The sequence below is a fragment of the Grampus griseus genome (genome assembly GCF_964374135.1).
Source record: "Grampus griseus genome assembly, chromosome: 5".
Taxonomy (NCBI): Eukaryota; Metazoa; Chordata; class Mammalia; order Artiodactyla; family Delphinidae; genus Grampus; species Grampus griseus.
This window is the reverse complement of record NC_138998.1, coordinates 75,481,029-75,502,269: the sequence shown is the minus strand read 5'-3', so window position 1 is coordinate 75,502,269 and position 21,241 is coordinate 75,481,029. Positions and strand designations below refer to the sequence as shown.

At 47.7% G+C, this 21,241-nt stretch overlaps 1 protein-coding gene across 1 annotated transcript in view; it reads left to right on the top strand.

Annotated features, from left to right (window-relative positions):
- The window catches only part of PDIA5 (protein disulfide isomerase family A member 5), a 92,290-nt gene that overhangs the window by 54,235 nt on the left and 16,814 nt on the right, over positions 1 to 21,241 (top strand). The window contains exon 11 of the mRNA XM_082654587.1: positions 5,118 to 5,254. Coding sequence (XP_082510713.1) covers positions 5,118 to 5,254 — 137 coding nt within the window. The remainder of the gene's footprint in view (positions 1 to 5,117; positions 5,255 to 21,241) is intronic.

Genomic DNA, 21,241 nt, shown 5'->3' with positions numbered 1-21,241 from the left:
AAACCCACAACAAACTATTTGATTCTGAAGGTTGAAACTCTCAATCTTCTGTTCCGGGGGCCCAGGAGATAAAACACCATGGCAGAACCATGTTTGCATGGTTTCCTTTATTTCTTGGAAGCATTTTCACATCTCTGTCTCCATCTATTACCTCATTTCCAGCCCTTGCCCAGGAAGGCAGCTCCCCATTATCCTGTGTCTTAACCTGGGCCTTCGCACCCCCGTTTTCATTTTACACTTGATAATAAGCACGTCCTCTCCTCCTGCCAGACATATCTCGCTCTGCTTTGGGAGAAGGTTTCAACAAATGGCAGTCTCATTTGTCACCAGAGCATAAAATCTGCTTTCCTCCCCCTTCTCTAACCTTTTCTGGCTTCAAAATACACTCGTATCTTCTTGGAAGGATAAGGTTTATTATTTTTTTTAGAAAGTGTTCAGAATTGCTTGCCAGCCCTGGACCACGGGGGCACGTCAGTGGCTTTTCTGAGACGGGGCATTATCTCCCCGGTGGACTCCGCCACTCCGTCCCCCACCCCACCCAGGCCCACCGCAGCTCCTCCACCAGACCCTGTCCCGGGCCGCGCTCCTACCCCCAGGGCTGCCTCCTGATCCCTGTCCTGGGCTGGCCCTCCCCACTTCCCACCTCTGCCTTCCCCTCCTCACCCCCATGGACAGGAGGCCTTGTTAGCAGCTTTTGGTTCACCCTGGATCTCCAGTCTCCAGGCGGCTGAGGTTGGTGGGGTAACTCCGGGGAAGGGAAGACAGCATCCGGGTCCCCCTGGGTAGCACCTCCGGAGCTGCCCAACCACCTGTGGTCCCTGTGCTGGAGGTGCACACATGGGGGCAGCTCCTCCAAAGGCATGACCATAGCCCACTCCCCCAGCACAGTCGGGGTCAGGGAGGACCCCCAGTGAGCTGCCTCATCTCATGCCTCAGCAAGATCTAGCAATGTCACTGTGCTGCCAGCTAGCTTCATTTTTTAAAAAGTCTTTTCTGATTTTAAGGCTATCAGTGAGCTATATCATTGTTGAAAAACATAAATATTTAAACAAGGGGAAAAGTGGCCCCCTTACTCCACTACCCAAGGATAATGTGTGGTGATATTTGGTAAATTTCCTACATATAGCCAGCTGTGTGCGTGCGTACGTGCGTGCGTGTGTGTGTGTGTTTTCCTGGTGCCAGGTGTTTTAAGTCTTCACCAGGTTTCCACCAAATCCTGGTGGCTGGGTAGCAATGATCCTGCCTTTCCTGCTGCCCTGCACTTCTTCCTTGGGCCTCTCCACTGGCTGCTCATGGCTTATGGTCACCAAATGTAGAAGGATGAGGGTGGATCCAGCCTTGCTAATTCTCTAGATCAGGGGTCCCCAACCCCCGGGCCGTGGATCGGTAGTGGTCCACGGCCTGTTAGGAACCGGGCCGCACAGCAGGAGGTGAGCGGCGGGCCAGCGAGCGAAGCTTCATCTGCGGCTCCCCATCGCTTGTGTTACTGCCTGAACCATCCCCCACCCCCACCCCACCCCCATCGTGGAAAAATTGTCTTCCACAAAACCGCTCCCTGGTGCCAAAAAGGTTGGGGCCGCTGCTCTAGATGATTTTCAGAAGCCCAGGAGAGAAGAGCCAAGTCCTGCCGTCTGACATGTGACTGGCGAGTGGGCCAGGCAGGGCATCCCTGGTGTCGGAGTGCCCCAGGGCTCTGGGGTAGATGCCACGATCCTGGCAGTGTGCCCCTTTGTGCTTCTGGCAGCTGCGTTTCTTATTCCACTCTCTGCAGATTTCTTGCTACTCAGCTGGGCTTGGCAGGTAGAGGGTGCAGAAGTGGCGATCCATTTTGACCTAGCTACCCATATCTGCCTGTGTATTTTTATACTAACCAGAAGTGGACTGAAAACAAACACAAAGCATTCTTGACTTGTCATGTTTTGAGTTGCATCTTCTTATCAATGGCATGTGCACCTGCCTCAGGCAAGGACGTGCTTTGTGTGAACTTCCCAGTCCTGGAGAACCTGCGGAAGTCAGAGTTGCAGGATTGGAAGGGAATGTGAAAGTCAGCGATTCACATCGCTGGCAATTCCCTTTCCGTGTCGTGTTACCTCTAGGACAGATGTAGTTACTCCATCCCGCTTAAACACCTCAGAGGACAGGGCCTCGACTCATTTTGAGGGTGTCCACTCATGTTTGAATGATTCTTATTGAGGTTATGAATGATATCTAGGAACATTTGGGTAGTACTTTGTACATTCACGTCCATTATCTGTCTAGATGTACCTGCAAGGCAGATGAAGAAGGGCCTACAAATATACTGCCCTGTAGATGTTTTAAGTCAGGCTGGTTGCCTAAGCCCCTAGAGCTGGAAGGTGGAGGAAACAGGACTCAAAGCCAGGTCTTCTGACTCCCAGACCGGCTCTTTCTCTCTTATCTGTTGTAGATAGAACATTCTTAGTTCTGCTGAGCTAAAGTTTCTTTCTCTGGAGCTTCCACTTGGTGTTGGTTCTCCTTTATGGAGCCATAGAAAATAAATCTTCGTTTCTCTTCCCAGTGCAGTCTGAAATGTTTGAAGACAACTGTTGTGTTCCCCATGTCTCCTCTTCTCCTGGTTAGACACCTCCAGTTCCTTCAACTTTTCTTCTCTCATTCCATTGTTGATTCAAAAAGAGTTTATTTGGTATCTGCTTTGTGTTAGGCGTAGGAGGTAGACAGATAATCTAGAGGGAGCCCCATTCTTTAAGGAGAGAGACAGTGAAAAGCATAGTTCATAGTGCCTCTTACTGCTGTGCCCAGCTCTGCAGTCCTCTCCAGAAAGCAAACTTCCTGCTGTCCACCGAGTGGGAGAGGGGCACCCCCCTGGCTGCTGGGGAGATGGACAGGATCTGAGGGCCTCCCATTCAGCCCCAGGCCACAGCCCTGCTTTAAGGGGGTCCTCCTGGTCCTTCGGAGCCTTTGCATATTAGGGTGGTTCTTGGGCCCCTGCCCCCTCTGAGCACCCAGCACCTCAAGTTTCCACCCTCTAAGAAAGGCAGAAGTTTTTTGCTAAGTCGGTTTTCTAGCTTCTAAATTTGCACTGACCTCTTTTTCTCTCTTTGCTGCTGTCTTCCTGTTCTTTTTGCTCTTGTGGGTTCATACTTTTTTTTTTTTAAACTCTTGTACTGTTACTTTAGTGGTTTTGGAGTATGTCCTCCATGTTTAACTAGAAATTTCTCAGGCACTTTCATATGCTTGTACTGCTGAGGCATGGCTTCTCCATTCTGTGTGTATAATCTTGCTGGATTTTTAAAAATTATTTTAATTTTAGAATAGATTCCTTTCACATAATTAAAATAATTTTTTAAAAGATACTTAAAAATTATACATTGAAGTTTTCCTTTTATCTGGTTCCTCCATCCTGTTCTCCCTCGTACCCCTTAGAGGTAACAACTTTAATTAGTCCTTATGCAGATAACACGCAAACATGAATAAGTATTTTTTATCTCTCTCTATTTTATGCAGAAGTTAGCACATTATGGCCTGTTGTGTATATCCCAGCAGTCTACCCACATCAGAGTGTAGGGGAGCTTCTTTGTCCTCCTTTACCACGCTCAGCCCTCCATCGTGCAGAAGGACTGCAGTTTACCTACCAAGGGACACTGGGTCCTTCTAGTCTTTGCTATGACAAATCATCTACAATGAATACCTTGGAATGTACGTAATTTTGCATGTGTCCAGGTGTATTGGAAAGATAGATTCCCTGAAGTGGAGTTGGTGATGTTTTCAGGGATTGGTGTTTTGAGCCCAGGTTTTGGAACCTAGGTTTCTTGGTGTTGGTCTGGGTCTGTTGTCTGGCTGGTGACTCATTCTGAAGCTTTATTTTGCCATCAGCGCTGCCTGACGTTGGATGAGCACGGGCTCAGAGTGGTTTGCCCTCTCCCTGCCACTTCCCATTGCTTCACACCAGGGTGGCTGAAGCCACCGGTGGGGCCTCGTCCAAAGCACCAGAGAGGGCTTCTGAAGGTGCCGTCAGACCCAGGCTCTGCCGTAGGGTGGGGCTGGCAGGTTCCACTGTGTCAGCTGCATGGGAGGGCTGCAGATTCCATTGCGTGCGCAACATTGGTCTCATGAATTCTCAGCCCTGGCTGCTGGAACTTTACACTTTTTTTTTTTTTTTTTGTAAGCTCTCAGAGGCAGGAAGCAATGGTTGTCTTTTCACATCTGTCATCATAAAGCGTTTTCTCAAAGTAGCGATTAAGGTGCTCTGGCAAAGGTGTTCATAAAGCATCAGGGAGTTTGTGTCACGAGCAGCCTCATCCTCAACTCTGGAGCAAGAGAGGGCGGCTGTGAGCCTCCCCCGTCACAACAGCTGGTGACAGAGATGTCAGCACATGGCTGTCCCAGGTGGAGGCAGGCTCCAGGGAGGCTACGCACCAGCCCGAGGTTTTGCAGCTCGTGGTGGCAGAGCGCGGATTTGGACTGACTTCTGAGCCTGGCCCTTTCTGCTCCAGCATTCTGCCTCTGGAGAACCAGATAACTTTGCTCCAGTCTCTAGGAAGGGTTCGTGATGTAGCCTGGATGCTGTCATAGTTAGGGTGCCTTGTTCCCCTGGGCCCCACCCTTCCTCATTACGACCCTCCTCCCACCCTGGTCGGTGAACGCCCTGCACCCGCCTCCCCGGCCCCCAGCCCTTCCCGGGTATTTGGTCTTTCTCAGACACCTGGCCTCTGCCTTTCCTCCTCACCACCACCCCTCCCCTCTAACGCCCTCTCCCCGCTCCCCGCCCTGTGGGCACCACGCAGCACAACGGTTAACTTTGCCAAAGGTCACTCTTTGCTGTTGCTGTTTATTCTTGCCAGTTGGCTGAGAGTTTGAAAGAGCTTGAGATGCTAACGAACGCCCCCATTCTAGGGAGGAAGTGAGGTTTCTTGATCTGCCCAGAGGGCTGCAGCTGAAGCGACTGTTTGCCACAGGCTATCAGCTGAGCACCTCTGGGCTCTGAGGGGACGGTGGAGGTGGGCAGGGCCGAGGAGTCCTGCTCCGCTCCTCCGGGGGGTCGCGGTGCGCCCCTGAAGCCGGCCGTGCGAGCCGCTGGGGGTAAGGGCTGCGCGGGCCCCGGCGCGTGCTCTGAGCTCTGCCTGTTTTTGGTCTTCCAGTCCACAGCCGCCACAGCCCCAGGTCCCCGAGACTCCCTGGGCAGATGAGGGCGGCTCCGTTTATCACCTGACCGATGAAGACTTTGACCAGTTTGTGAAGGAACACTCCTCTGTGCTCGTCCTGTTCCACGCCCCATGTGAGTGGAACCTTGCTCCTCTCTGCCACCGCCTCCCTCCCTCGGCCGCTGCAGGGCGGGCGCCGCTCTGAGCCTTTAGATATTACCTAGGACGGCAATCATCCCTCAGCTTACAGGTGGGGAAACTGAGGCCCCAAGAGGGCCCGAATCTTGCCCAGTACTTGCAAGGGCACAGTGAGGCCAGGGCTGGAGCCTCAGACCCCGCAGCACCTAGAACAGCTTCTTTCTGCTTCAGCTGGCGTCCGTCACAGCCTGAAGCAGCCTTTGTGCATCAAGGAGGGAAAACATGTGAATGCTGTAAAATGTGTTGGCCACATTGGCTGGAAAGCCCTGTAGCTCAGGAGTTTTCTAGGCCAGTGTCCTCCCCGTTCCCGTGGAGAATGGAAAATTGATTGTAATTCGTGTCTCAAAGGGAGGAGGCTGCTTCTGGAAAGGTGAGCAAGGGGATGACAGCCCCTGGGCACAGAGTTCCAGGGAGCAGCTCCTGGGAAAGGTGGGCCCATCCTGATGGGTGAAGAAGGTGGGTCCCCAGCACCCTGGGACAGAGTGCATGTGTGTGGGGTGCTCCTCTCTCATAGCTTCTTGCCAACTCTTGGGCCCAGTGATGGTGGGTAAGAGGAAAAAAAAAAGCAAAAAGAACTACTTCATGGATCAGTGTCATAACTGCCCAGTCCACAGAGGCATCTTTAGTGAGAGAATGCTTTATTAATCATCTTTGTCATAGAGACCCTTACGCTATTCATTGTGTATTGCCTTATGGTGGCCAAGTGGCTGCCCGCAGGGTCATCTCCTTTTCTTACCCACAGTGCTGCAAAGCGAGTATGATTAGCCCCACTTTACAGACAAGGAGACGATTGCACGGAGAAATGGCACTGCTCTGTGAGTCCTGCACTGCTGAGCCCTGGCCTTCCCGTCCTCCGCTTCCCCTGTAGTATCACATGGGTTTGGTTAATCAGGAATTGTTCATATACAGACCACTACTGGGGATTTCCCCAAGTCCTCCTTTCTTATAAGTGCCAAATTCTTAAGAGAATCCAAAGGAAAATTATTTTGGGCCTTTCTTCTTCTGACTATCTAGAAAAATGACCGCAAAAAACCTAAAAAAAAACCCCAAAACATGAAGTTTCAAAGGGCCTCCTAATTAGTGGCAATGACAGAGAGGGCCTTAGGAGCACATCACGCCCAGCCCTGCAAGGGCTCAGTGAGGGCATCCGTGTGGTTGAAGGTACCTGATGAATGCCCGCCAGGCAGCACTGCAGTGCTCTCCCCGCTGAGGTGTGCTCTCCCGGCCAGTCTCAGCGTTGCTGATGGAAGCGCATCTGGAGCTGAACTCACCCTGCCTGCGTCCCTGTCCCAGCAGGAGAAGCAGATACCAGCTCACCGTTTTCAGTCCCCCCTGGGAACTTCCCCCCTGTGTGTCAGTGCTTCCAGTCTGTGTTGAGAGAGCCGTCTGGCTCCTGGAAGAGCGCAGAGTGGTTTGAGCAGTGCTTTATGCATCACAGCGTGAAGAGTACGTATCCCCTTTGATGAATCCTAACAACATGTACCTGATAGATTGGAATTGTTTAATAATTGTTTATTAAGCCCTTTCTTTATAGAACCCTGGTTGCAGACCCACAAAAATTTTGGTCTGTGTTCTTTCTTGTACTCTTAGGTTGTAAGCAATCCATCGTAGTACCTGATGCTTGCAGGGTCTGGACCCCAGAGCCTGGCTATAGAGTTCTTCCCTGCCCCCTCCTCTTAGAATGCACCCTCCTCGCTCTCTGAACCAGAATGATCATCACTCCCCCAATCCCAGTCACCTATGGGTATAGAGTAAGGGCTTAATGAATGAGAAAACGAACAAATGAGGTTGTTGAGCTAAATTAGAGAACGAGAACTAGAAACCAGATAGCAGCTTTTGTTTTCCCCATTAGTCTTTGTTACTGAGTACACTACCCTTGTTGAGAGGGTTCCGACTCAAATTTAGGAAATGGAAATATCTGAGGCTTCTGTTGGTGGGTGTCTGCCTGTTAGGGACCCTGCATTCTCTGATGAGGTGTCTGTCAGCCCCCCGGCTTTGCGTGTGTGTGTGTGTGTGTGTGTGTGTGTGTGTGTGTGTGGCCCGAGGTGAAGCTCCCTGAAGAACTGCCTGTTTAAATTCCCATCCGATGGGAGTGGCTTTTCGTTAAATAATCTCTCTACACAGTCCTCCTCCTTTATCTGGGAGTGTGGGCTTTAGAAGGGATGGACTGTACATGGTTTAGAGAGGAATCTGAGCCCAGGAGGGGTGAACTGACAGCAGGGCCCTCTTAGCTGCCTAGCTGGGCATCTCGTGCCAGAGTGTTCCCGAGAGCAAACACTGATCAGAAAACCACTTTTGTGGTGTTTGAGGGACCTAGAGAAAAGGACAGATGTCAGGAGGCCAGAGACTGGCAGTGCTGACTCATGTTTCCCAAGCTAATAAAATGTGAATTCCGGAAATTACAGTGTTACAGGTGCTGATCCCAGACCAAATAGGGAGTGGTTAAGAAACAGACCATTTTGGAGACCTAGGAAAACAAGTTGGGATCTATCAACATAGAAGACCATAGATTCTACTAAGGATTGCCACATGTGCTTGGTTTGTTTCTTGGGATAGGATTGCTAAGTTGATGAATTAGTGTGTCTTTCTTTTATCAAAAATGAATTGTTGTTTTCCTAAGTGCAGTAGGGAGAACCGGGCAGGATGCGGCCACCATGAGGGGACCATCCCCTTGGTGCTCTGTGACTGTGAGTCTGGCCTGGTTCTGTCTGGAGGGTGGTACTTGTTTTTTTATAAGCAGTTTTGTTGAAACTATAAAAAGCAAGGCAAGCTTTCAAATCTGCAAGGGTTAGAGTTGGAAGAAGGAAGCTAGTTAAAATATCGAACAATGGTATTAAGATTTTAAAAGATCCCCACAGACTGAAATAGTGGAGCTCAAACTAAAAAGCTGAATTTATCTTGATGCCTTTTTGATAATTAAAAAGGAGTGTGTGTATGTTTTTGTTTTTTTTTGCGGTACGCGGGCCTCTCACTGTTGTGGCCTCTCCCGTTGCGGAGCACAGGCTCTGGACGCGCAGGCTCAGCGGCCATGGCTCACGGGCCCAGCCGCTCCGCGGCATGTGGAATCTTCCCGGACCGGGGCACGAACCCGTGCCCCCTGCATTGGCAGGCAGACTCTCAACCACTGCGCCACCAGGGAAGCCGCATGTATGTTTTATAAAGGGATAATATAGGAAAATATAGAGAAGAGGATTAACATTATTCCTGATACAGACTCCCAGAAAGAGCCATGGTCTCTCTTTGCAGTGTTATTTCTGTACAGAAGACGTGCTCAGTGTTCGTTTCTTTCCGGGTCCCACTTGCCTGGAACCTTGTTTGGCTGCCTTCGGAGGAGCCGTACTCCTCGGTTCTTGGCAGGAAAGGCACCTGGGCCGCTGGTTGTTGCATATTAGTAAACATCTCCATGGGCCCCCTGCTTCTTTGCCCTCTTTTCCATCTTTCCTGCCACTTTAATTCCCATCTCAGCCTTTCCTCCCTTCCCCTCCCAGCTGGAGTCCCTTAGAAACCCCACACAGATTCTTCTGCAGCCTGTACTCCTGGTGCCTGAGTTGTCATTGAACAGATAAGCTCAGCCCCCCAGCACAGTGCGGGGCCCTCCACGTACGTGAGCTCCAGTCCCGGCCCCGCTCACACCGAGGGAGCAGGGAGAGCCAAGATTCGCAGGCAGGTGTGCCCTCCAGAGCCCACTGTCCAGGATCCTGGGCCTCCTGGGAAGGACAGTGTAATGCAAGCAGTGACCTCCTAGAGGGCCGTGGGCACCATGCGGTGCGAGGACAGAGCCCGGGCCCCTCTGCCGTCCATCTGGCCCTCGGCGCGGGGCCCTGAGTGGGTGAGGGAGGCCACGGCACCAGGCCTGGCCCCCTGATCCCACAGAGCACTAAGTGGTGTCCGAAGAGGGCGAGGCAGCAGGCCACCGCCCTGTGGTGACTTTTGTTTCTTTCCGCAGCGTTCTGAACGAGAAGAGTCACTGTACATTGTTACTCGTCTTCTCTTGTCACTGTCCGTTTTGCTGCAGTAATGTCTACCTGCTTCTCCCTCTCCCTGTACCTGCAGCCCTGCGTTAGGCCCGGAAGGACATGGTGCTGTAATGACCCCCCCCTCCCCCGAGTGAGTGTCACTCGCGTGGGGAGGTAGAAGGGACAAAGTGGGGCTTCCAGGAAGGGGGAACCTGAGGAGCAGCCTGTCTCTCCCATGTGTGTGCTGACGGGGCAGACAGGGGCCTAAGAAGGAGCTGCTGGGGCACCAGGGCACCCCTGCTGCCCCTTCCTTCCCCAGGGCTACGGCAGCCCGTCCACAGCTCTGCCCCTTTCCTTGGCAACGGGCCGCCTGGGATGAGATGTTTCCCTTGCCATAACTCCCAGCAGCAGGAGTGTGCTGGAGGCCACAGGGCCCGACCTGCCTTCCAGGGCTGGGCTGCCTCTCTGGATTCGGCAGCAGGTCCCTGTCAGACTCCAGAATTTCTGCTTCTTACTTCATTTATGTCTTATTCCCAAGTAATATGTGATCTCTGTAGACAACGTAGACGGTACAGAGAAATATAAATGATTAAGGAAAAAAACTACCTATAATCCCATAGGTAGGAACCACTTTCCATTTTTTGTCATCATTCTTCCTAGTTGCATTTCCTTTTATCATTCCCTCGTTTTTAACTTTTATTTTTTTAAATTACCGTAAAGTTAAATTGATTTGTTTTCCTAACACGTGGAGACTTGTGTAACCATCTTGCTGTAAAACTCCTTTGTGCTACCACTTTTATTTTTTAATGACGCAGATAATTTAAGAACAATATTAACAACATTCCTGTTATTGGCAGTGCAAGGTTCAAGGGATGCATAAGAATATGGTGTAAAGAGTGAGAGTCCCCTCCGCGCCCGGCCTCCCTTCCCAGGTTTGACCAGTGCTGCCAGTTGGTTATCCTCCTCCTCCTGTGCTTCTTCCTAAACAACAGGAATCATTTCTTATCCATTTTTCTGTGATTTGCATTTTTTTCACTTACCAGTAAGTAGGTCTTAAAGATAATTTTGTATAAATGTAGATGTTAGCATATAAATCTACCTCAATCTTTTAAACTAACAAATAGTATTTTATAATTTACATATGCCATAGATTTTAAACCATCCCCGTCATAGACATCTATTTCCAGTCTTTGTTCAAACAATGCAGTGAACATTTGTAAACATATGGATTTGGGAGTTTAGGCACGTTAGCCTCCCAGAAGGGAAGGTGCTGCGCCTTGGGGTAAGTGTGCTTGAGCCTTGATAGATACCTGCCGACTTCCCTCCAGAAAGGGCTCACCACACCTGGCAGTGCATGGCGGAGCCTGCATCCCCGCCAGTCGCGGATGCTATCAGCTGTCTACATTCCTGCTAAAAAGGGCAAAGGGGCAACTTGTCCACAGCTCCCTGGCTTCCAGGGGTGGTGAGCATCTCTTCATGTGGTAATCAGCCTTCCATGTTTCTTCTGTGAACCACCTGTTCATTCCCTTTGCCCATTTTTCTACTGGGTTGTCTTTTTCTTCTTGACCTAGAGCTCCATACTTATGGATATTAATCTTTATCTATTTTCTGGGTTCCAGATGTTCTCTGTTAGTCTGTTGCTTACTTTAACTTTCTTTATGCTGCCTTTCAGTGTACAAAAGCATTACATTTTCGGGACTTCCCTGGCGGTCCAGTGGTTGAGACTTCACCTTCCAACTCAGGGGTGTGCGGGTTCGAGCCCTGGTCGGGGAGCTAAGATCCCATGTGCCTCATGGCCAAAAAACCAAAAACATAAAACAGAAACAATATTGTAACAAATTCAATAAAGACTTTAAAAATGGTCCACATCAAAAAAAAAAAACTTTTAAAAAAAAAGAGCACTAGATTTTTGTAGTCAGATAAAAGCTAGAATGTTTATTGAGCACTTGCTGTGGATCAGACATTGTTTGAAGCACTTTCCATATATTAACTCGTTTAATCTTCACAGCAAATCCTGTGAAGTGGATATCATGATTATTCCTATTTTACAGGTTAGGAAAGGGAGGCACCAAGAGGTTGAGAAGGTTGCAAAAGGTCACATAGCCAAAAAGGTAGAGCCAGGATTAAAACCCAAGTTCTAGAGGCCACAGCCTCATCACCAAGCCCTCTGCAAGCCTGCCTTTTCCCATCCTGACATCCAGGATATAAAAATAGTGCCCTGCATTTTGTGATAATATTTTTGTTTTTCTTATTTTGCTTAATTCATCTGGATTTTTTTTTTTTTTTTTTTTTTTTTTTTTTGTGGTACACGGGCCTCTCACTGTTGTGGCCTCTCCCGTTGTGGAGCACAGGCTCCGGACGCGCAGGCTCAGCGGCCATGGCTCACGGGCCCAGCCGCTCCGCGGCATGTGGGATCTTCCCAGATCGGGGCACGAACCCGTGTCCCCTGCATCGGCGGGCGGACTCTCAACCACTGTGCCACCAGGGAAGCCCCAATTCATCTGGATTTTTCATTTGTTGTGCCATGTGGGAGGAAGGGATTTCATTTCATTTGTTAAGTTCTTTTTTCCTTGCTTTTTCCTTTACATTTTTCTTAACATTATCTTGTAAGTATTTTCTTATGTTATTAAAAATGCTTATTTGTACATACTTTTTGTGGTCACATACTATTCCATTATATAATGGCACCATAAATTACCTAACCAGCACCATAATGTTGAAGGTTTGAGTTTATTCTATTTCCCCACTATAAATCAGGCTGCAGAGAGCATTTTCATGCATAATTATTTGTCCACATGTCAGATTATTTCCTTAGGGTAGAATCCTGGAAGAAAAAATTTTAAAGCTTGTTATCTACATTTTACACTAACGTAAAGGAAGAAAAAAAAAATCCCAACTTTCTCTTCGTGCAAGAAGAGGGCTGCATGGTAGATGAGGCATTCATCAGTGTGTGTCTGCCCCAGAGTGTCTGAGTGTCTACAAGTCAGCTTTGGTGCATATACAGCGGGAAGCCTCAAAAGAGCCCAGAGGTTTCTGGGGGGCCCATCACAATGTTACAGCATCATTGTTTCTGTTAGCATCTGTAGGAGCCCCACCTCCCTGGCACACCCAAGCCAAGGTCCAGGCAAGGCAGCAGGAATGTGGGTAGGAAAATCCAGGCTCCTCTTGAGAGCCAGGTACTAGGGAGCTTTCCAAAGTCATCTGGTCTCCCGGAAAATTCTGGTTACAGGAGCCAGGAGAGTCTCCATAGCTGGCCTGCAATAAAATCATAGGTGTAACTGAAGTTAACGGAATCCAGAGGGATCTGAAGGTTTGGGATTGACGGGAAGCCAACATTCCCACAGCCAGAAAAGAGTGTGGTCAAGGAACTGACGGGCAGCCTCTTTGCCAGGTCATGAAAGTCAGTGTAAGTGCACTTACAAGCTGATAAAAACCCAACAAGGAAGTTTGGCAGTAAAACTTAATGGCCCATCAAATCACAATCAGGACAGTAAAACGCAGTGGGCTGGAGTCCTGCTCCGGCTTCTGACCGTCCTCCTCTGGCTCTCCTGCAGCCCACACGGCCAGGACAGCCTGAAGGCCAGGCCCGGAGGCTGGGGTCAAGGCAGTCACTGCTCATGACCCACAGTTCCCCAGGCCAGGCGGGTGCCAGCGAGGGAGACGTTTGCTCCGCCAGGGCCTCTCTCCTTCTTGGGGCCTGGCTGGTCTCATCGTCACAAACTCTGTTTACAGAGATTTATTGCTTAGCCTTAGTATCTTGTCTAGGGAGCAGAGGGAATTGATGTTAGTAGTGAAAACCATAATGCTATCAAGAGAACTCTTGGGAATGTATGGTAACTTCAGAACAACATCCAGAGATGTTGGAGATTTCCAAAGATGTTTTCCAGACCTAGTAAGGATCGGGGGAGGTGTATATAAATGGTGGTGTGGAGAGGAGCATATGCACATAGTAACTGGTTTGGCTCCTAGTTTTATTAAGTAGAGGTGTTTAGTTAAACTAGCAACTCTTTGGTGTGACTTTTGCCCCAAAAGGATTTAGTTCAGTTAAACCTTGTGTGCACAGGTATAACCTGAACAACACAGCCATGAGGTTCATTCATTCACAAAGTGTGTGGGATGCCATCCTCAGTGGTGAGTGAGACGGACGTCCAAGCCTGTAGAGAGCTTATATCCACTTGGGGGATTGGAAGTTTCAAGTAAGCACATTACTCCAGCTGTTTTGAGTACAGTCAAGGAAATAAGTAGGCTATTGGAAGTGAGTGTGATGGGTTGAGGCTTCTTGGGGTTAGGTGGTCAGGTGGTCAGGGAATTTCTCTGAAGAAGTGAAATTTGAACTAAAGCCTGCGTGATGTGAAGTGATCAGCCACTCAGAGTCCTGAGGGAAGATCATGTTCCAGGCAAACAGCCCGATAAGAGCCATGGGGGTAGAAATGAGCTTGGTGAGATAGGAAAGCAGAAAGAGGCCACAGGCTGCAGAGTAGAGGACAGGAGGGAGATGGCCTGAGTTGAGGTTGGAGAGTACAAAAGTCGGACAGTGTGGGACTTGTGGCTGTGAGAAGGAGTTTGGATTTCGATCCACTTGTGATGGGAACCATTGGAAAGTTTTTTGTTTTTTTTTAAATTTTATTTATTTATTTATTTTTGACTGCATTGGGTCTTCGTCGCTGTGTGCAGGCTTTCTCTAGTTGCAGCGAGCGGGAGCTACTTTTCGTTGCGGTGCGCGGGCTTCTCATTGCAGTGGCTTCTCTCATTGTGGAGCATGGGCTCTAGGCGCACGGGCTTCAGCATTTGCAGCTCGCGGGCTCAGTAGTTGTGGCTCACGGGCTCTAGAGTTCAGGCTCAGTAGTTAGTTGTGGTGCACAAGCTTAGTTGCTCCGCGGCATGTGGGATCTTCCCGGGCCAGGGATCGAACCCTTGTCCCCTGCATTGGCAGGCAGATTCTCAACCACTGTGCCACCAGGGAAGCCCCATTAGAAAGTTTTGACCAAGGGAATTTGATATGATTTATGATTTGAAAAGGTGCCCTGGCCGCCCCTAAATACCAAGAGACAGCAATATAATAGTCACAGGGCACTACAAAATGAAATGCCATAGGAGGATATGAATAAGATGTCTTTTGTGAGTAGAAGAGAAATAGGTAGTTTGGTGGGGCTGGAGTGAACTGGAGACTCAAAGTAGGGGCCAGAGCCCAGGTGGACACTCCGCATGGAGAGGTCTCATCCATCAGGGCAGGGGCTGTGATGAAGTGAGCTGGGTGCTGGGGGACAGAACTTCAGGGAAAAGGTCAGCTCATGTGATCACAGCTCCAGCCAGAAGATCCACCTTCTAATCCCATCTTGTTTAACTGTGGCCCTGGGATCCCCAGTTTATCACTATCTCCCAGAGCCGTCATTTCTGATGATCCCTGCCCTGTGTCTCATGGGGCTGCTGAGATAGTGTGTGGAAGGCCAGTGCAGAGAGCGAGCGCTTTTATTACTTGGCAGAGTCCTGGGAGACGGGGCCAGAGGTTCAGGAGAGAGCTGTGAGTACAAGCCAAAGAATCTGGCGCCTCCTGGCATGTCCTCCAGCCACCCCTCCTGTGTCCAGTGCAGACATCGTGAGTCGATCACAGCTCTTCTTCCCAGTGAGCCAGTTCTCTGTCTTAAGAGGCCATCTCCCGCCCGCCACCAATAGAAGTTGGCAGGCAATGTGGAGTCTATTTGCTTCCCCAGCGGGCAGTGGCCTCAAAGGGCTGAGCCTGGCAAAGGTATGAAGGTGAACTCCCTCATCTTCAGGGGTCCTGCCTCATTGACTGGGACATTTTGGAAAGAAACTGGTTTTCTATGGGTGGGTTTGTCTTCTTTCCCCCCATTCCCACCCAGTCCCACCACCCACCTTGACCGTGGGGCCTGCTAGCACTGGCCTGACAGCACCAATCATAACGTGGTAGAGGAGAGGGTGCTCAGGGGAGCATCCCCTTCCTGCCCCTCCCGCCTGCCATGGAGACCACTTGCAGCCTGAAGCCCGGGTCTCCTGAGGCCTGCCCGGGCATCCTCCCTTGTGCTCTGATGGGCTGAGCGGCTCTCACTCAGGCCGCTCACTTCCTACTCTCCAGGGGAGACCGAACTCTTGGGTGACAGACCCTCCATCAGCAGGAGAGCCTCTGAGCTTCCTTTTCTCCGTGTCTCTTCGTGCAGGGTGAGCTCCCTCTGCCCCTGTCAGGGGAGGTCACCTCGGGGCAGGGTTCAGGGAGCGGTCAGCCTGGAGGCAGGCCTGGGGGTTCCTTTGAGAGTTGTAGAGCCTCCTGACTGTAAGCCCCAAAGAGTGATTTATTCTTTTTATTTTAGTGAGAATCCAAAAAAAAAAAAAGTTTAAGTCTTAATATATGTCATGTTAAGTCAGTAGAATCCTCCTTAGGATATCCAGTTTACTCCAGACATGCGGATCTTCGTGGAAGGACACCTGAGCCTGGACACCTGTGGGGACAGCGCGTTGTTCTTCTATGGCCCCCCGCCGGGAAAGTGACTGCCTCGCAGTCAGCCCTTCGTTGCCTTGGCCTCTTAACCAGGGGTCTATGAGTGGGTCAGGGCATTCGGAGCCCTCTGAAGTTATTCATCAGTATGGAACATATATGCATCAGTACGGGAGAAGTGGGGGAGAAGCTTAGATTCTCAACAATGTCAGTGACCCAGAAAAGCCCGGAGTCTGCCCCGAGCTGAGGAGGATGCTCTCCCTTTTGCTGTTGTGGGCGGCTGCTGCCTGCAGGGAGAGAGGCCCGCTGGGAGTCCCGAGCTAGACCACGGTCTGTGTGCTTTCCATCTGGGGCACGGCTCAGTGAAACAGAAATAGCACTGCGTGCTCTACATGCTTCAGGTACATCCTGTTAAATGGACTTTTGTGGTCACTCTCGAGACTCTGCATAGCATCTGTGTATAAGATTGGTTCTGTGGGGGAATCACATTTTCAGTTCCAAACAAACAATTTACCAAAACAAAACAAAAAATGCTTTTGTAACTCAGTTGTTTAGAAAGTGCAAATGGGTTGTGATAACACTAAGTGTTCATTTCTGGAAAATAATGTTCTTACATTTTAATATCATGATGACTTTGATACCTGTATGGTTCATGGGGGTCCCAAGTGGGCTCTAGTCAGACCATGAGCCCACGGGTGTCCCTCCCCCTTGCTTGGGCCCATTTGAGAAGGACCAACATGTTGGTACGGCTGAGAATTGTAGCCACTCCCTGGGCTGGATTCCATCAGTGAGTTTCCTCCACCGGGTCATCTCATGGCTCCCCCAGAGCACTCTGTCCAGAGGAGGGCTTGACAACACTGGCCAGGGTTTTCTGTTATCAGCGTGTGTGTGTGTGTTGAGGGGGGCAGTTAGGGTAGCCACTGTGAGGCCCCCTGTCTCTGGGGGGAACAAGTTGAGAATGGACTAAGGAAGTTGGAACAGGCAGGAATGGAACGGACCTGTTTTTGTCTCAGTGCCATGTGGAGCTGAGCTCTGCAGGAATGACCTTGGAGGAGAGAGGAATTTTTGTCCCAGCCAAGTGCTCAGATGGAGGCAGGAAAGCTGTTTACATGGCCCAGTGGCTCCTGGAGGGTGTGGGAGGTCTTCTCTGATAACACTGGTATGTGTCTGTCTGCCTTCCTTTGTTTCTTTTTCTTTTTGGTCCAGATTCTTTTTATTTAAATTAAAATATAGTTGATTTACAGTATTATATTAGTTTCAGGTGTACAGCATAGTGATTCAGTATTTTTATAGATTGTACTCCATTTAAAGCTATTACAAAACAATGGCTGTATTTCCCTGTGCTGTATCCTTTTTGCTTATTTATTATATACATAGTAGTTTGTATCTCTTCATCCCATACCCCTGTCTGGCTCCTTCCCCCTTCGCTCTCCCCACTGGTAACCACCAGTTTGTGCTCTATATCTGTGAGTCTGTTACTGTATCATTATATACATTTGCTTGTTTTATTCTTTTAGATTCCACATGTAAGTGATAACGTAGAGTATTTGTCTGTCTCTGTCTGACTTATTTCACTAAGCTTAATACCCTCTAGGTCCATCCACATTGTTACAAATGGCAGAATTATTTTTATGGCGGGGTAATATACCATTGTATATATGTATCTATCTTCTTTATCCATTCATCTGTTCATGGACACTTAGGCTGCTTCTGTATCTTGGCAATTGTAAATAATGCTTCTATGAACATTGGGGTGCATGTATCCTTTCAAATTAGTGTTTTTGTTTCTTTCAAATACATACCCAGGAGTGGAATTTCTGGGTCATATGGTAATTCTATTTTTAGTTTTTTGAGGCACCTCCATACTGTTTTCCATAGTGGCTGCACCAATTTACATTCCCACCAACAGTGTACCAGGTTTCCCTTTTCTCCACATCCTTGTCAACATTTGTTATTTGTAGACTTTGATGAGGGCCATTCTGAAAGATGTGAGGAGATAACTCATTGTGGTTTTGATTTGCATTTCTCTGATGATTAGCGATGTCTTTGGGAAAATGTCTGTTCAGGTCTTTTGCCCATTTTTTAATCAGGTTGTTTTTTTGTTAGGGTTTTTTGGGGGGTTTTTTTGTTTTTGTTTTTTGGGGGGTTTTTTTGATATTCAGTTGTATGAACTGTTTATGTATTTTGGATATTAACCCCTTACCAGTCATATCATTTGCAAATATTTTCTCCCATTCAGTAGGATGTCTTTTCATTTTGTTAGTGGTTTCCTTTACTGTACAAAAGCTTTTAAGTTTACTTAGGTCCCATTTGATTATTTTTGCTTTTGTTTCTTTTGCTTGAGGAGACAGATCCAAACAAATTTTGCTACAATTTGTCAGTGTTCTGCTTGTGTTCACTTCTAGGAGTTTTACAGTTTCAGGTTTTACGTTTAGGTCTTGAATCTGTTTTGAGTTTATTTTCATATATGGTGTGAGAAAATGTAATTTTAATTTCATTCTTTTACATTTAGCTGTTCAGCTTTCCTTGCACCACTGCTTGAAGAGACTGTCTTTTCTTCTTTGTATATTTTGCCTCCTTTGTCATAGATTAATTGACCATAAGTGTGTGGGTTTATTTCTGGGATCTCTATTCTGTTCCATTGATCCATTGTGTCTGTTTTTGTGCCAATACCATATTGTTTTGATTACTGTAGCTTTGTAGTATACTCTGAAGTCAGAGAGAGTGATACCTCCAGCTGCTTTGTTCTTTTTTCTCAAGATTACTTTGGCAATTCAGGGTCTTTTGTGATTCCATATAAATTTTATGATTATTTATTCTAGCTCTGTGAAAAATGTCATGGGTATTTTGATAGGGATTGTATTAAATCTGTGTAGATTGCTTTGGGTAGTATGGACTTTTTTTAAATTTTTATTTATTTATTTATCTTTGGCTGCATTGGGTCTTCGTTGTTGCGTGCAGGCTTTCTCTAGTTGCGGCCCGTGGGGGCTACTCTTCATTGTGGTGAGGAGGGCTTCTCACTGTGGTGGCTTCTCTTATTCTGAAGCATGGGCTCTAGGCGCACAGACTTCAGTAGTTGTGGCACGCAGGCTCAGTAGTTGTGGCTCGCGGGCTCTAGAGTGTAGGCTCAGTAGTTGTGGCTCATGGGCTTAGTTGCTCCACAGCATGTGGGATCTTCCCGGACCAGGGCTCGAACCTGTGTCCCCTGCATTGGCAGGCAGATTCTTAATTTCTGCGCCACCAGGGAAGTCCCAGTATGGACATTTAAACAATATTAATTCTTCCAATCCATGAGCACAGGTTATCTTTCCATTTCTCTGTATCATCTTCAGTTTCCTTTATCATTGTTTTATAGTTTTCAGAATATAGGTCTTTCACCTCCTTTGTTAAGTTTATTCCTAGGTATTCTTTCCTTTTTGATGCAGTTTTTAAACAGGATTGTTTTCTTGCTCTCTTTTTCTAAGAGTTCATTGTTAGTGTAAAGAAAACAACAGATTTCTGTATATTAAGCTTCTATCTTGCAACTTTACTGAATTCATTTATTAGCTCTAATAGTTTTTTGGTGGAGGTGTTAGTGTTTTCTATATATAGTATGTCATCTGAAAATAGTGACAATTTTGTTTCCTTTCCAGTTTGGATGCGATGCCTTTTATTTCTTTTTCTTGTCTGATTGCTGTGGCTAGGACTTGCAATACTATGTTGAATGAAAAGGGCAAGAGGTGGGCATCCTTGTCTTGTTCCTGATTTTAGAAGAAAGGCTTTCAGGGCTTCTCTGGTGGTGCAGTGGTGAAGAATCCGCCTGCCAAGGCAGGGGACATGGGTTCAAGCCCTGGCCCAGGAAGATCCCACATACCACGGAGCAGCTAAGCCCATGCGCCACAACTACTGAGCCTGAGCTCTAGAGCCCTCAATCTACAACTACTAAGCCCGTGTGCCACAACTACTGAAGACTGCGCGCCTAGAGCCCGTGCTCCGCAACGAAGAGTAGCCCCCGCTCACCACAACTAGAGAAAGCCCGTGCACAGCAACGAAGACCCAACACAGCCAAAAATAAATAAATAAATAAATAAATTTACAGAAGAAAGGCTTTCAGCGTTGAGTACGATGTTAGCTGTGGGTTTGTCATGAATGGCCTTTATTATGTTGAGCTGTGTTCCCTCTATACCAACTTTGATGAGAGTCTTTGTCATGCATGTATGTTGAATTTTGTCAAATGCTTTTTCTACATCTATTGAGATGATTATGTGATTTTTATCCTTCCTTCTGTTAATGTGTTATATCATGTTGATTGATTTGTGGATACTGAACCATTCTTGCATCCCTGGAATAAATTCCACTTGATCATGGTGTATGATTCTATTACAAATTCAACTTCACTACTAGTGATCAGTCTGTTCAGATAGGCTGTGTCTTCCTGATTCAGTCTTGGAAGGTTGTATGTTTCTAGAAATTTGTCCATTTCTTGTAGGTTGTCCAGTTTGTTGGTATATGATTGTAGTATTCTCTTATGATTATTTGTATCTCTGATATCAGTTGTTATTTCTCTTCTTTCATTTATTTGGGTCCTCTTTTTTCCTTGATGAGCCTGGCTAAACGTTTATCAATTCTGTTTATCTTTGCAAAAAACCAGCTCTTGGTTTCACTGATCTTTTGTATTGTTTTCTTGGTCTCTGTTTTATTTATTTCCTCTCTGATCTGTATTTCCTTCATTCTGCTGATTGTGGGGTTTGCTTGTTCTTCTTTTTCTCACTCCTTTAGATGGTAGATTAGGTTGTTTATTTGAGATTTTTCTTATTTCTTGAAGAAGACCTGTATCACTATAAACCTACCTCTTAGCTGCATCCCATAGATTTTGGAAAGTTGTGTTTCCATTGTCATTTATCCCGAGGTATTTTCTGATATCCTCTTTGATTTCTTCATTGACCTGTTGGGTTTTTAGTAGCATGTTGCTTGGTCTCCACGTGTCTTCCTTTCTTGTCTTTCTTTTTCCCAATAATCAGTAGTAGAATTGTGATGCTCTAAGCTCCCAAGCAGTAGCACACCCCATGAGAAGGCCAAGTCACATGTCCACCATCCATTTAGCCTTGTCTGTGCCGCCCTACCCCCCACTCCCAGCCAGGTTTCCCTTTAGAGTCATCTCCAGCCTCAGCCAGTCTGGTCCTACTCGCCTCACAGCCCCTTCAGCGTGGATGCCAGAGAGTACTCTTTCTACTAAAATGAAAGCAATTTACAAATGTCCTGTCATCACTGACACAAAGTGCTTGCTTCCTTTTTAATGTATCAAATGTCATTATTCATAACATATTACTGCGTTCAAGTGTTGTAAGGAGAGGAGGGCAAAGCAGTCTTTGTCCCAAGAAAATACCATTTATTTGGGAATGACAAGTCAGATCACTGTGCCTGTCATATCATACCTCTTCCCTTATTGGGATAATTGGAACTTGACGTTTTCCCATACTCTTGCTTATGTGAATTCTTATTCCCAGTTCAAGGCCCCGAATCCCTTCTGCCCTGGA